This window comes from Geotrypetes seraphini, chromosome 10 (assembly GCF_902459505.1).
Source record: "Geotrypetes seraphini chromosome 10, aGeoSer1.1, whole genome shotgun sequence".
NCBI classification, from domain to species: domain Eukaryota; kingdom Metazoa; phylum Chordata; class Amphibia; order Gymnophiona; family Dermophiidae; genus Geotrypetes; species Geotrypetes seraphini.
Genome location: NC_047093.1, coordinates 121,236,771 through 121,249,264, shown reverse-complemented (window position 1 = coordinate 121,249,264; position 12,494 = coordinate 121,236,771). Strand labels below are relative to the sequence as shown.

General features: G+C 45.9%; 1 protein-coding gene across 5 annotated transcripts in view; it reads left to right on the top strand.

Annotated features, from left to right (window-relative positions):
* The window catches only part of LOC117367854 (paired box protein Pax-6-like), a 34,631-nt gene extending 22,397 nt beyond the window's left edge, over positions 1–12,234 (top strand). For all 5 annotated transcript variants that reach the window (XM_033960890.1, XM_033960888.1, XM_033960892.1 and 2 more), the window contains 6 exons: positions 1,728–1,862; positions 4,623–4,705; positions 7,471–7,603; positions 7,967–8,046; positions 9,146–9,290; positions 9,876–12,234. In XM_033960890.1, the coding sequence (XP_033816781.1) occupies positions 1,728–1,862; positions 4,623–4,705; positions 7,471–7,603; positions 7,967–8,046; positions 9,146–9,290; positions 9,876–9,961 (662 nt within the window). In that variant the 3' untranslated portion in view covers positions 9,962–12,234. The remainder of the gene's footprint in view (positions 1–1,727; positions 1,863–4,622; positions 4,706–7,470; positions 7,604–7,966; positions 8,047–9,145; positions 9,291–9,875) is intronic.
* Positions 12,235–12,494: the final 260 nt, after the last annotated feature.

The window sequence follows — 12,494 nt, the reverse complement described above, 5'->3', positions numbered from 1 at the left end:
TGTGGTAAGAGTGGATAGCGTAACTGGTTTTAAGAAAGGTTTGGACAAGTTTCTGGAGGAAAAGTCCATAATCTGTTATTGAGAAAGACATGGGGGAAGCCGCTGCTTGCCCTAAATCGGTAGCATGGAATATTGCTACTCCTTGGGTTTTGGCCAGGCACTAGTGACCTGGATTGGCCACCGTGAGAACTGGCTACTGGGCTTGATGGACCATTGCTCTGACCCAGTAAGGCTGTTCTTATGTAGTCGTAGTAAAGAGATTTTGGCCCTCTGGTTATTTCGTGGTTGTCTTTGCAAATGATGAGGTGACAGATGGAGCCATGTGAATGTCTTAGAGCATCTCCTCTGCCTGTCTCTACATGGCCGATTCTACACTATTCGGTCTCGCTTGGGGAAGTGGGTGATTGTGGTTGAGGCAGGAAGTGCTGCAGCGTTTGGCATCCTGAAGGCTCAACACACTTTCAGCTGTGCTGAAGCTCGCAGCTGCTTCTGAAACATGCAAGGTTTTCAGGAAGGATTTGCATTTTCAAGAGAAACAGAAAAGCAGCCAAAGAAGAAGCTTGCAGTTAGTTAATGCTCTGAGTCTGTAGCCCTCCTGCATCTCCTCACATTCAGGAAATGACCATTTGGACCAGTTATGTGAGAAGTGATGTACTGGCAGAGCTGTGTGTATTTGGGGGGGGGAGAGAGTCTCGGGACCTGTAGGAGTCGGGTGCATTAACAGAGCTTGGGTGTTTGGGGGCAGAGGTTTCAGGAACTGAATAGAAGGGTGCTGTGGAGCAGGAATGAGGTATATTAATAGGGCTTTTGGAGTCTTGGTACTGAAATACCACAGAGAAACTAAACAAAATGTTGGACTTATATACCGAGTCATCCCTGAGAAACAAGGCTCAGCTCGGTTAACAGTTCAAATGCTGTTCCTGAAAATGCCAGCTGTCTAGCTTCTGATATTTTGGGGCAAAACAGTTATTAGGAGAGGGTCTCGATAACAGAATAGCAGAAGTTCATGTTCAATTTATTTAAGATAAATCTAAGCGCTTTACAATAAACATTTAAAATAAGTAGATGTGGTCCCCAACCCTGTCCTGGAGGAGCACCAGGCCAATCGGGTTTTCAGGATAGCCCTAATGAATATGCATGAAAGAGATTTGCATTTAATGGAAATGACAGGCATGCAAATCTGCTCCATGCATAAAAATAAACAGAACCTAACATACAGTTAAGCAGTCAAACCAAGAAAGAAATATGAGGAGTTGGTAGGTTACAGTAAAACACAGAAAGGTTGGAGACAGGGAAGGAATGGGCAGGGGAGAAAAGTAGTTTGTTCTGCCCACATTCACTGAGATAAAGCCAGAGATGGAGCTTTAGAGAAAGGTTACCTAGAAAATGAAGAACAGAAAGCCTTTAATTGAGTTGCAGAGGAGGAATGAGGACCCAGCTCTGCCAAAGTACCTCATTCCTGCCCCTCAGCACCCCCTTCTAGTCTAATATGGAAACGCTCAAACACACAACTTTGCCAATCTACCTCATTCCTACTCAGCTATAAGCTGTGGAAACTTCAGATCTAACCCTCGTACCCATGTATATTTTAATTTTAGCCCGATTTAATGCATACCCTTGTGACCCGCACTGGTACAGAAATGCTTTAACAGCTGCAAATACTATGTGAGAGAGTCAAGTGATACCCTTTCTCTGTTTCTCTTTTGGGGGGTGTTACATGACCTCAGCCAGCTTTCAGCAGCACCCACGGGGGTCCAACAGCAATGATCTGCCGGCTTCTCAGCTCCGTTTGCAGCTCAGACGGAAACTCCAGCGGAACCGGACCTCGTTCACAGCGGAGCAGATTGAGGCACTGGAGAAAGGTAAGAGTGGGCTTTGTCTTCTCTGATACTGGTACCTGTTCTCTCGTTCCACTGGGTTTCAGGTGCTGGCAGTTCTTCTGATGTGATAACTTCAGTGCCCTTCTGATGAAGGAAAGGTTTTTTTTTTTAATATGCAGAAAATGTAACTTAAAAAGAGCTCTTTCATTTTAGAGAATTTACCATGCAAATGCAACTTGGAAATATTTCTAAACTGAAAACATGTAGCACTGATTTTTAACTCCAGGCCCCCCAGAGACGATGTGAATTTTTTTTTTCAGTTCCTTCATTTCAGCCACAGATTCAGGTCTAGTCTTGAGGAACCCAAGTCTGGGTCCTGGCGCAGACCAGAGAACCTCCAAATTTCCAGTGCCAAGGCTGTTTTAACATACCCGGCAGATGTACAGATGTGCAGTAAGCTTAGAGGACAGTGTTACTCGCTCGGGGTTTTAGTCTTATCGCACTTTTAATACTTGGCTCCTGGGGTTAGGTCCCTGCAGAGGGAAGATGCATCTGTTTCCATAAGAAGTTTTAGTGGTACGAGCAGTGCCTAATAAATTAGCCAGATCTCTCACTGCAGTTGCTGAGGTTAAGCAGAAAAGTGGGGTTGCCACGAACGCGCATTATCCACCGAATCAGATAAAGGTCTCCTGATCTCTGCCTTGCAGTACATCAGATTTATAAATGATGAATGATGGTGAATATCTCCATTATCTGTGCAGCATCTGATCCTTGCTTTCTCCCCCCCCCCAAAAGGCTTTGAATATGGACCAAATATCTAGTGTTGGGGGGGTGGGGGTGGGGGGGGGTGATTTTGATAAGCTTAATTATCAAAACCTTGGGAGGAGGGAGAGTCTGGGACCTAAACATTAATTGTGGGTCAGGGTGGGGGGCACAATACCCTTGCGCTGGCTCTGAATTTGGGATCTAAGGATTCTTTGAAACTCATTTGATCTGCTTCTCAGCTCATTAGATGTATAAATGTAGTCCTGGGTTATGCACAGCCTTATAACCAGCGTCTGGCCGAAAACTTAAGGTCCAATATTCAGAAAAGGCTGAGCTCCTAAATTTTGTACTTATTTTCAGCCAAGAATAGTAGCTTTGTAACTTCTCAGCTAAAAATTCATCTGAATTTAGAAGTTTGACATTCATTTGCCTGGATTTATGAGCCTGGGGCTAAGTTCCTAACTTCTTCCCCCCCCCCCCCTAATTCCCACTGTTATCACCTGCTTTTCATGCTCCTAAATTTAAGAGTTTAGTGGAATTTTGAATAAAATGTTATGTTCTTTCTCAGCCCTGGCAATTTTTCAAAGAGGCTCATGGGAGTCTTTTTACTAAACCATGGTAAGAAATGGCCTTCGTGTGCCCCTTATCTGGGTCTTTCTTTACTGTACATTGAGGCTGTTTTTACCATATTTCCTATTTAAGGTTACCAAATTTTGCAGAAGTAAAATCCAGGCCTGCCCGGCCCCGTTTTGCCTGAATCACGCGTGTAGGTCTCTGCGGCTCAGCAGATCCTGGCACGGGGACTCTCCATCAGCTGAGCCACCTGGAATCCCTGAAACTGGGTCAGTGTAGAGGCCTGGTTTGGCGCAAACAGCGCAGAGTATTATTATTACACTCGTCATTAGCTGATGAAAAGCCTACTGGTTTTGGGGAGGGGGTTATTCTTTGGGTGGTGGGGGGGGTTGTGACCACTGGGGAAGTAAGGGGGCTCATGCCTTAAATCCTTCAGTGGTCTTCTTGTCAGTTTGGGCACCTTTTGTGGAACTTACACGTAACTCAAAAAGGTTTTATGAAAGGTTTGGACAAGTTCCTGGAGGAAAAGTCCATAGTCAGTTATTGAGAAAGACATAGGGAAAGCCACTGCTTGCCCTGGATCGGTAGCATGGAATATTGCTACTCCTTGGGTTTTGGCCAGGTATTAGGGACCTGGATTGGCCACTGTGAGAACTCGCTACTGGACTTGATGGACCATTGGTCTGCTCCAGTAAGACTATTCTTATGTTCTTATGTCTAATTGCCGGCGTCAAGTTGCTTCTAGGAAAGCTTTGATTATGGCTGGGGTGTGTCAAGGTTTAAGCCCTCCCATAACACAGCTCCCAACACACCCCTTTACTCTCTGGACACACAGCAGCTTAGAAGTGCCGTTGCACGTCCAGAAAGTTGGTTTTGATTATCGGCACTTGGATGTCCATGTGCCGACATAAGCTTTTTTTTTTTTGGACGTTTTCTGGGAATATTGGTCTCCCTAAATGTAAATTCACAAGTCTCACCTGTGGCTGACGTTTTCAAGGTATAAGTTGAGAGGCATGGTTTCTGGGCAGATACTGAACAGACGTTTCCGATTTCCTGCCACACTAGGTAAGAGTAATGTGTGTGACATCCTTTCCTTGTGCCCCGCCCTGGCCTTTCTCTTCTTACCTTCTCCTTTCCCTGCAAGGGGAAGTCCAGCGTGTAAGCAGATGTACGAGTCGCACCCAGGCCACAGATGGCGGGAGTACTTGATGATGGAGGGGGGGCAAAGCAGGGCTGATCACTGGTGCATAATACAGGGGCAGAGAGGAGAGTTACAAGTCTTAAGTGTGAACGTGAGATCTTTGCTTTGGATTTCCCTGTGATTCTCAGGCAGCGAGCATTTATTTAAAACTATTATTGGGTAAAGAGGAGCTGAGCACACATTGAGAGTTGCACCTTCCAGGGGTTTCCTGGCTTCTCCCAGTCAATATTCCAGGGGTAAAGATTTGACCTCTCTTGTTCCAGAGTTTGAGAGAACGCACTACCCAGACATCTTTGCTAGAGAGAGATTGGCTGCCAAGATTGACCTGCCTGAGGCACGAATTCAGGTGAGAACCGCAAAAACTATTGCACTGAAACAGAGAATGTGTTGTACCTCCTCAGAAATATCTCTGGACTCGGGGCCTAACCTAGGCCAGCTCTGCCCGTCCCTTCTGTATGCCACCTGGTTTCAGTGGGTAAAACTTCCTTCCCTTTTCCCAGGGAAACTCCAACAGACACGTCTGTGAATTTAATGCTGCTAGGATTTTCCATTCAGTAATTTCAAGGTTAACAAGCTCATGCGCGGAGGTCAACGTGATGGCATCGCACATGTGTGACATCATCGCATTTATTTATTTATTTAGATTTTTATCCTGTCCTCCCAGTAGCTCAGAACGGTTTACAAGTAAACATTCACAATTGACGTGTGTACGTGCGTGGAGACCCTCCAGCCACGGCCCCAAGTTCATCGTGCCGTGGCATGGAAAAGTCTGCGAGACGCTGCTCTAGTGGTCGACAAGTTTGGAGATTTTGCGGTTCGATTTTTGTTGTATTCTTGGGATGCTCTAGTTGGAGGGAAGGCGGAGTTAGGCTGCGGATTCTCTTTCAGTCTAGTTGAATGGTCCCCTTTGCTGTAGATCCTTCAGGCCTCCAGGGGCATTTCATTATCATGGAAGTGTCTCGGTCTCACCACCTCCTCTCTCGGGGCAAGATTCTCAAAACATTAACGCCATCGCTAAACCGTTTTCCGGCGGTTTAGCCTGCACGCATTTTAGCAGTGGATTATCAAAACGGATTATCTCTGTCTTTAGCGAGGCTTCTAGCAGTCTCCGACAATGGCATGCAAATGAGCCCTCCGGTGGATTCTTAAATTAATTTGGGGCCCATTGACGTCCTTTGTAGAATCTCTATAGTTATGGTTTCTTATTAGATAATATGCACATCCAGGGAGGGGGGAGGGGTGGGAGGTAAATAAGGTTGGAAAAATTGTTGGAAAAGTTTTGGTGGGGGAGGGGAGGGTATTAATAAGCAATTTTAAGTGATGTCTATATTGTAAAATGAATAATTTACTCTGTATTTCACTTATTGTATATGTTTTAAAAATGAATAAAGAATTTTTTAAAAAAAATTGCCGAGGCATTTTCAAAGAGCGGCATTGGCTTTTGGCGACAAAAAGCAGCGACTGGTCCGGGGGTGCCGTTACAGTACCAGCACTTGTGTTTTGACTGTGGCTAATGAAAAAAAAAAAGTGTATCCTATATATTTTTAGTGGAGGGTAGTAAAATCACGCTTCTTTTGAGTTTTTGGGAGAGAAAGGCATGTTTTATGTGCGATTGAAAAAAGTCGATGTTGCTTCTCCCCTCCTCTCCCTTCCATTTGTCCAATAGTGCAGCGGGGAGGGGGGGGGGAGGTTGGCGTTTTTCTGCGCATGTGCCCATCAGTGATGGGCACATGCAAATGTAGGACATTTTTGCTGCTGTCCGCTGATCTTATTTGCATGGGCGATTTTAAAGAATGTCTCGTTTTTTAGATTTGATATCGAAACGGTTGCGTTAGCAGACCATCGCTTTTTAACGCCATGGATCGGGCAGAAGCTTTGGATACTCGATGGCTCCCTCGTACCTCAGTTTTGCTGGCAATCTCATGCGTCACAGTAACAATCCCTTCATACTACGATTTCTCACACTATGTTTGCCGTTCCATGTCTACTGTGCTAGGTTAGCCACGCTTGTAATGCTATGTCTCACCCTACCATGCTTTGTTAACTATGTTTTTGTCATTTATGTCAGACAATGTCCTGCCATTATTTTGTATAAATACACTTTATTATATACGTAAACTTGTACCCATTTTGAGCTCTTCTGGGAGGACCAAATAAATGACCCTCCCCCTTTTATAAAACCGCGAAAGTGTTTTTTAGTGCTGGCCTGCGCTAAAAACCGCTTTTGTGGTTTTGTAAAAGGGGGAGGGTAAGCACTTACACACATGAGTGTCATATAATGAGAGGCAACTGGTTATAGCATGAGCGGGGAATCTTTGGACCTCCTCAGCTTAGAGTGTGGCGGTGGTCAAAAAAGCAAATAGGATGGGATTTGGGGTCTTGCTGGGTATTTGTGACCCGGATTGGCCACTGTTGGAAACAAGACCTTTGGTCTGTCCCAGTACGGCAGCTCTTACGTTCTTATGATGTCTGAAATGGGAAAATAAAGCTGAGACTGTCATTATACTCTGCCTAGGTTCCTACATCCACGCCTTGTCCAGGTTCTGGTCTTCCCATCTCAAAAAGGAGATGGCGCAAATAGGAAGGGATACGAGTGGGAACGGTCACTTATCCTATCCAACTAATTGACAACACATTTCAAATGTATTTTTCACCGAATACACATTTAAGCTCTGGTTTTGTTGCCAGAGGATGTGGTAAAAGCACTTAGCACAGCTGGGCTTAAAAAGGGGTTAGACAAGTTGTCGGCGGCAAAGTCGTAACTGGAGTTAGGCCAAGGGTCCATCTAGCCCAGAATCCTGTTTCCAACAGTGGCCAGTTCCGATCACCAGTACTTGGTCTTAAACCATTGTTAAATTCGGGAAAGTAAGCTGTCTGGGATCTGCTAGTTCTCTCCTAAATACCTCGATTGCTGCCCTCAGAGATGGGACACAGGGCTTGATGGACTAGTCCATTTAATTTTGTTTTGTGGATCACTCGATGTAAAGCTAAGAATCCTTCTTCTCATCTGTGGAGCTTCACAGAGACTAGGAGAGCTGGCGGGCAAAGCTCATCTCCCTATTTTCACATTGCATGGAATAGTCACAAACTCTCCCTTTGCATTTTGCTCAGGTTTGGTTTTCCAATCGAAGGGCAAAGTGGAGGCGGGAAGAAAAATTACGGTTCCAACGTCGCCAAGAAAGTTATACTTCCAATTCTAGCTGTTCCAGTGCGCACCAGTCGCTATCTCAGCCTCCCGGCCCAGGTATCATCCTGTACCAGTCTTTTAGAGGTTTTGCTTCAGTATATTGAGATCTGTTTGCCAATATTTATTGATTGTGGATTTTCTTCACATCCTTATAACAGTAATGTGGGTGGGTTTTGGATACCCTGTGGTTTGAGTTATAATCTTATTGTAGAGCATTACCAAGGGAGGAGGAAAAAGCTTCTCCCAGGTTCAGTCATTGGGTTGGTTTGGGGTTTGTTTGTTTTTTTTCAGGTATTTTGTCTTTTTCAGCCTCATTTGGCCTTTTCTTTTCTCCTTTCATGTGCATTTACGTGTCCTGCTGAGAAGCTAGAGGATTGTAAAGTAGGCTAACATCCTAACACATCTCTCCCTCTCTTGCAGGACCTCCTCTGGGCCGTAGTGACTCAAATCTCTGTGTCGGCTATTCAGGTTTACCTCCTGGACCCAGTTTCCCCATGCCGGTGAGTGACACTGCTTACTACAACGTAGAAAAGAATAATAATACAGCATCAAACCCCAAACTCCACAAGAGCCACAGGGCAGCCCTGGTGCAGCCGCTGAGAAGGGAAAGTACAAGCTGCCACTTCTAAACACTGAGGCCCAGATGCCAGGAAGACTCGTTAAACCCAATCCTGCTACCCATCCTCATAGAAGCCACCGAGAACCCTAGGCAAATGCATTACAAGGAGGGCATTCGTGTTCTAATGAGCTCTGCTTGTGATGCACTAAAGCAGGGGTGTCCAACCTTTTAGCTTCGCTGGGCTGCATTGGCCGAAAAAAATGTTTCTGGGGCTGCACAAACACGCAAACGCTGCAGCAAGACAAGAGGATGGAGCCGGCAAGACGGTAAACACCCGGGGGCAGCAGAGGAAAACACTGCATTGCCCTCGACCAGGGCCACACAAAATACTTCACTGGGCCACATGCGGCCCTCGGGCTGCAGGTTGGACACCCCTGCACTACAGGGAATGCCCCCCCCCCTTCCTGTAAGGGGGAAATTTTCCAGAAGCTTTGGAACTGCTACTCGCACAACAGCTGCACCACTCAAAAAATAAATAAATAAAATAAAACATAGCCTGCATCTAGAAGCTCTTCTCCTTCCCTCTGGCCAGCTGATGGCAGCTTCGGAGCCACGATTAGCGGCTGCCGGTTCAGTTGATTCGAGGCTTCTCCTCTTGGCTCCAGAGCTGGCAGCTGCCACTGTCCCTTCTGCCAGCTCTCAGCTGATCGCCGCTCTGGAGCCGCCATCAGCTGGGCAGAGGAGAAGAACTGCGGCTGCAGGTAGGAGGTGGGGCTGTGCCTAGCGATTTTGCTCTTCTGATTTGCATGCTATTTGTGTGAGCATAGCTCTCTAAAAGTAAATTGCTCCAAACCTGGGATTTTTTACCGTGTTGACGGAGCTTCCTGCCTCCTCAGCCCCAAGGCTCTGTGATTACCCCATATATCTCTCTGCTTGGGGCGTGCACCGCACTGGCTGCTTTCACCCTCACTTTGCAAAGGGGGTTCCCAGGTATTCAGCTTCTTACCAGCGGCTGGTTTCTCTTGATTTCCCCACTGCAGGTGGTCGAGCTGGTCTCAAACCAAAACTCATCCTATTCTTGTATGATACCCACACCTGTGAGTGCCCAAAGCTATGAATCGTACACTCCTCCTCAACTGCAGTTACAGCTTAACAACTGGGGCACCAGCAGCACCGCTTCCACAGGTAAATGAAACAGAGGCCAGGACTTGCTCTGTCCTTCTCCTGGCACTGCTGTAGTGTCAGAACCACTACACTGCTTGCCTGGTGGCTAGCACCAGCCCCGTCTCCGCTTTCTTACCGGATGTTCCTCCAGCTTCCCCCCTACCCCACAGGGTGGTGCAATGGAGCCATGTTGCCCTCACGTCCACACTTAGTATGACACTGGCTCCTGCTTTTTGTGCATTGCCAGTTCCTTGGAACCTATTGCATGGAGAGATTAAACTGTGTCTATGGGATGTAATCCCCCCCCCCCCTCACAGTCCTGGAGCTGTAAAACTCCAATTTATAATTTATATAGCGCTGAAAGGCGTATGCAGCTCTGTCCCTACTCTGTGCACTGGTGGAAGGATTTATCCGTATAAATGGCTCTTGGCAAGTTCCTCTGCTCATGTGTTGTTAATTCTGCTGTGATCTTTTGGAGGGCACACTTCGGCATTAGAGTGCTAGATCCATGTCTAGAGGAACTCCGAGGTGTGCTGGCATCCCGCCTACTTGGGGTTTGGTGGTGCCACATCCAGTAACCCCACCCCATTCTTCTGTTCCTTGCAGGTCTGAATTCCCCTGGACTCTGTCATCCTGCACAAATCCCAGGAGGAGATGGAGACCTCGGCCAGTACTGGTCCAGGCTGCAGTGAGTGGGGAGGGGCAGATCATCTGGAAACAGCTGGAGATTCCCTGGGATCACAGAGTTATGGGTTAGCTTTGCAGAGCTGCAGGGGAGATGGGGCTGGGGGTGCACACTGCCATTCCTGCTCAGCTGACTCGCATTGTACAGACGTCAACCTTCACTTAAGCAGCTCTCCAGGAACATCTAGACGGTGTGGAGATCACTAACACCTCCTCCGCCTCCTCATTTTTCCCTCCGGCGCCATGACTCAGGGGCCTCTTCCCCATATACAGGATCACTCCTGCCCCAGTGAAGAAGACCTGTGGGGTTATACAAGTAAGGAGATGTCCTAGTCTCTTCCTTCAACCTACGCTGTGATTTCGGAACTGTACTATACTTCAGACAACGAGACTCCACCCAACATTCAACAGTACTCCAGATTAATTGGCAATATTTCTGAAATAATGTCCTGGATGATACTCTGAAGATCTAAATAATACAAAAAATGTTCATCAACAAGAAAGAATGTCCAAAGCAACATTCAATATAATTCAGCACTACCTATGGTACCCAATCCAAAAGGAGAAAAGACCTCAGTGTCTAATAGGGGTTCTAAACAAACTGCCCACATAGACTAGCCAATCTCAAAAACCCATGTTTGAGACCAGCAGACACATCCTCGGTCAAAAACTCCAAGATAAGTGGTATTATAGTATAAACAAAAAAAACAGTTTTCATTCAAAATCATCACTTATCTGAAAATATGATATTCCAAAGGTTCCTTGACATAGTACTGAAACGTGGAAGCAGGAAAAAACCAGCTCAGTGGAGCAAAGAGCAATAGCACGGCAGCTACACAATCATCACCGCTGGCATAAAGAATTCCACAACATCCAACAGGGCCCCCTGTTTCGCAATCAAGCTTCTTCAGGGATTTGAGCGTCAGTTAACCCACTTCACATCCTCCAGACAACACCTGTGATAATTTGGGAAATGTTTGATAATACTCTGGTGATCTAAATAATACTCCAAATGTGAAGGAATCTAACTAGCTACGGCAGAAGTATATAAGAGAGTTCTGGATACCCTTGCCAGAACATCTTATTAGGAGAAACCACAAAGCATTGTAGCAGTAACTGCAGCTGCTTAAGCTTTGTACCGTTACTGGGGCAGTGGGAACGGGGAGGGAAAAGGATAAAGAGAGAAGCCTAACATAGTTGTAGAGTTTCAGTGGGGCGCTCAAAATCCCTTATCTACATAGGACAAGAGCAATTTATAGCCAGTGATCTTCTGAGGATCATTTCACATGCACCCAATTGCTTCTGACCGTGTGAACAAGGGGATCCACTGCTCTTGGAAGGGGGGTGGAGATTGTGGGGATTGGAAAGGAGGGATCTGGACCAGAAAGGGAGAAAATTGTAGAGACCTGACAGATCCCCAGAACCCACTTAAGTTCTGGTGGTCCAGCATTGAATAACCATGCCAGCCGGCGACGGGTCATTGCTTACAAAAATCTGCTGACCATCACTGGCTGAATATGGAAGAGTAAGAGAACATCATCTTTAAAACTAATTGTATTATTCATTATACCCTTAGAGTAAGTAGACGATTAAAGAAGAAAAAACGAAATAAAGTCTAGCAGGCGAATGACCTTATCCATTCAATATCAATTAGCAAAATGCTGGAACCAACTACCACCTACACTACAATCTTGTGACCACTATCTTAAAAAGCATTTCTCTACCAAGACAGGGATCCAAGCCAGAAGTAAATGAAACAGTAATCGTAAAAGCCCATTTCTAAATTGTCTAATGCAACTCCCGGGACACAATGAAGAGCCAACGATGACCTACATGTACTTATATAGTTGAAACTATGACCTAATTGTATTAATAGTTGTACTGGTCTACTCTATTGAATGTCCATGTCAAACTGTTCATTGTAACTTCCTGGGTAACTGACCCAACCTCTTATAACACAATCCAACCTTGAACTGAATAGATAAAGGTGGAATAGAAACCCTGAACAACATAAATATTGTTTGAATATTATCTCTGTCAGTTTCTGCCTCTGCTGTTATTTCTTGTCCTTGGTAATTGCTTAAATTACATTTGTTGGTTCAGAACCCCAATTGTGGAGCAGTCTGCTTCGCTGACCGAAAGGAGTGTGTAACGTAAGTGGTGAAACTTCCTACAGCCTCCTGTTTCAGCTGGTCCTGACTCTGGTCTCAAACCAATAAATTATTTCAGTGACTCCCCTTACAGTATCGTGGCAAATACTAGGATAGTAACATAGTAGATGACGGCAGATAAAGACCCGAATGGTCCATCCAGTCTGCCCAACCTGATTCAATTTAATTTTTTTTTTTTTTTCTTCTTAGCTATTTCTGGGCAAGAATCCAAAGCTTTACCCTGTGCTGTGCTTGGGTTCCAACTGCCGAAATCTCTGTTAAGACTTACTCCAGCCCATCTACACCCTCCCAGCCATTGAAGCCCTCCCCAGCCCATCCTCCTCCAAACGGCCATGCACAGACACAGACCGTGCAAGTCTGCCCAGTAACT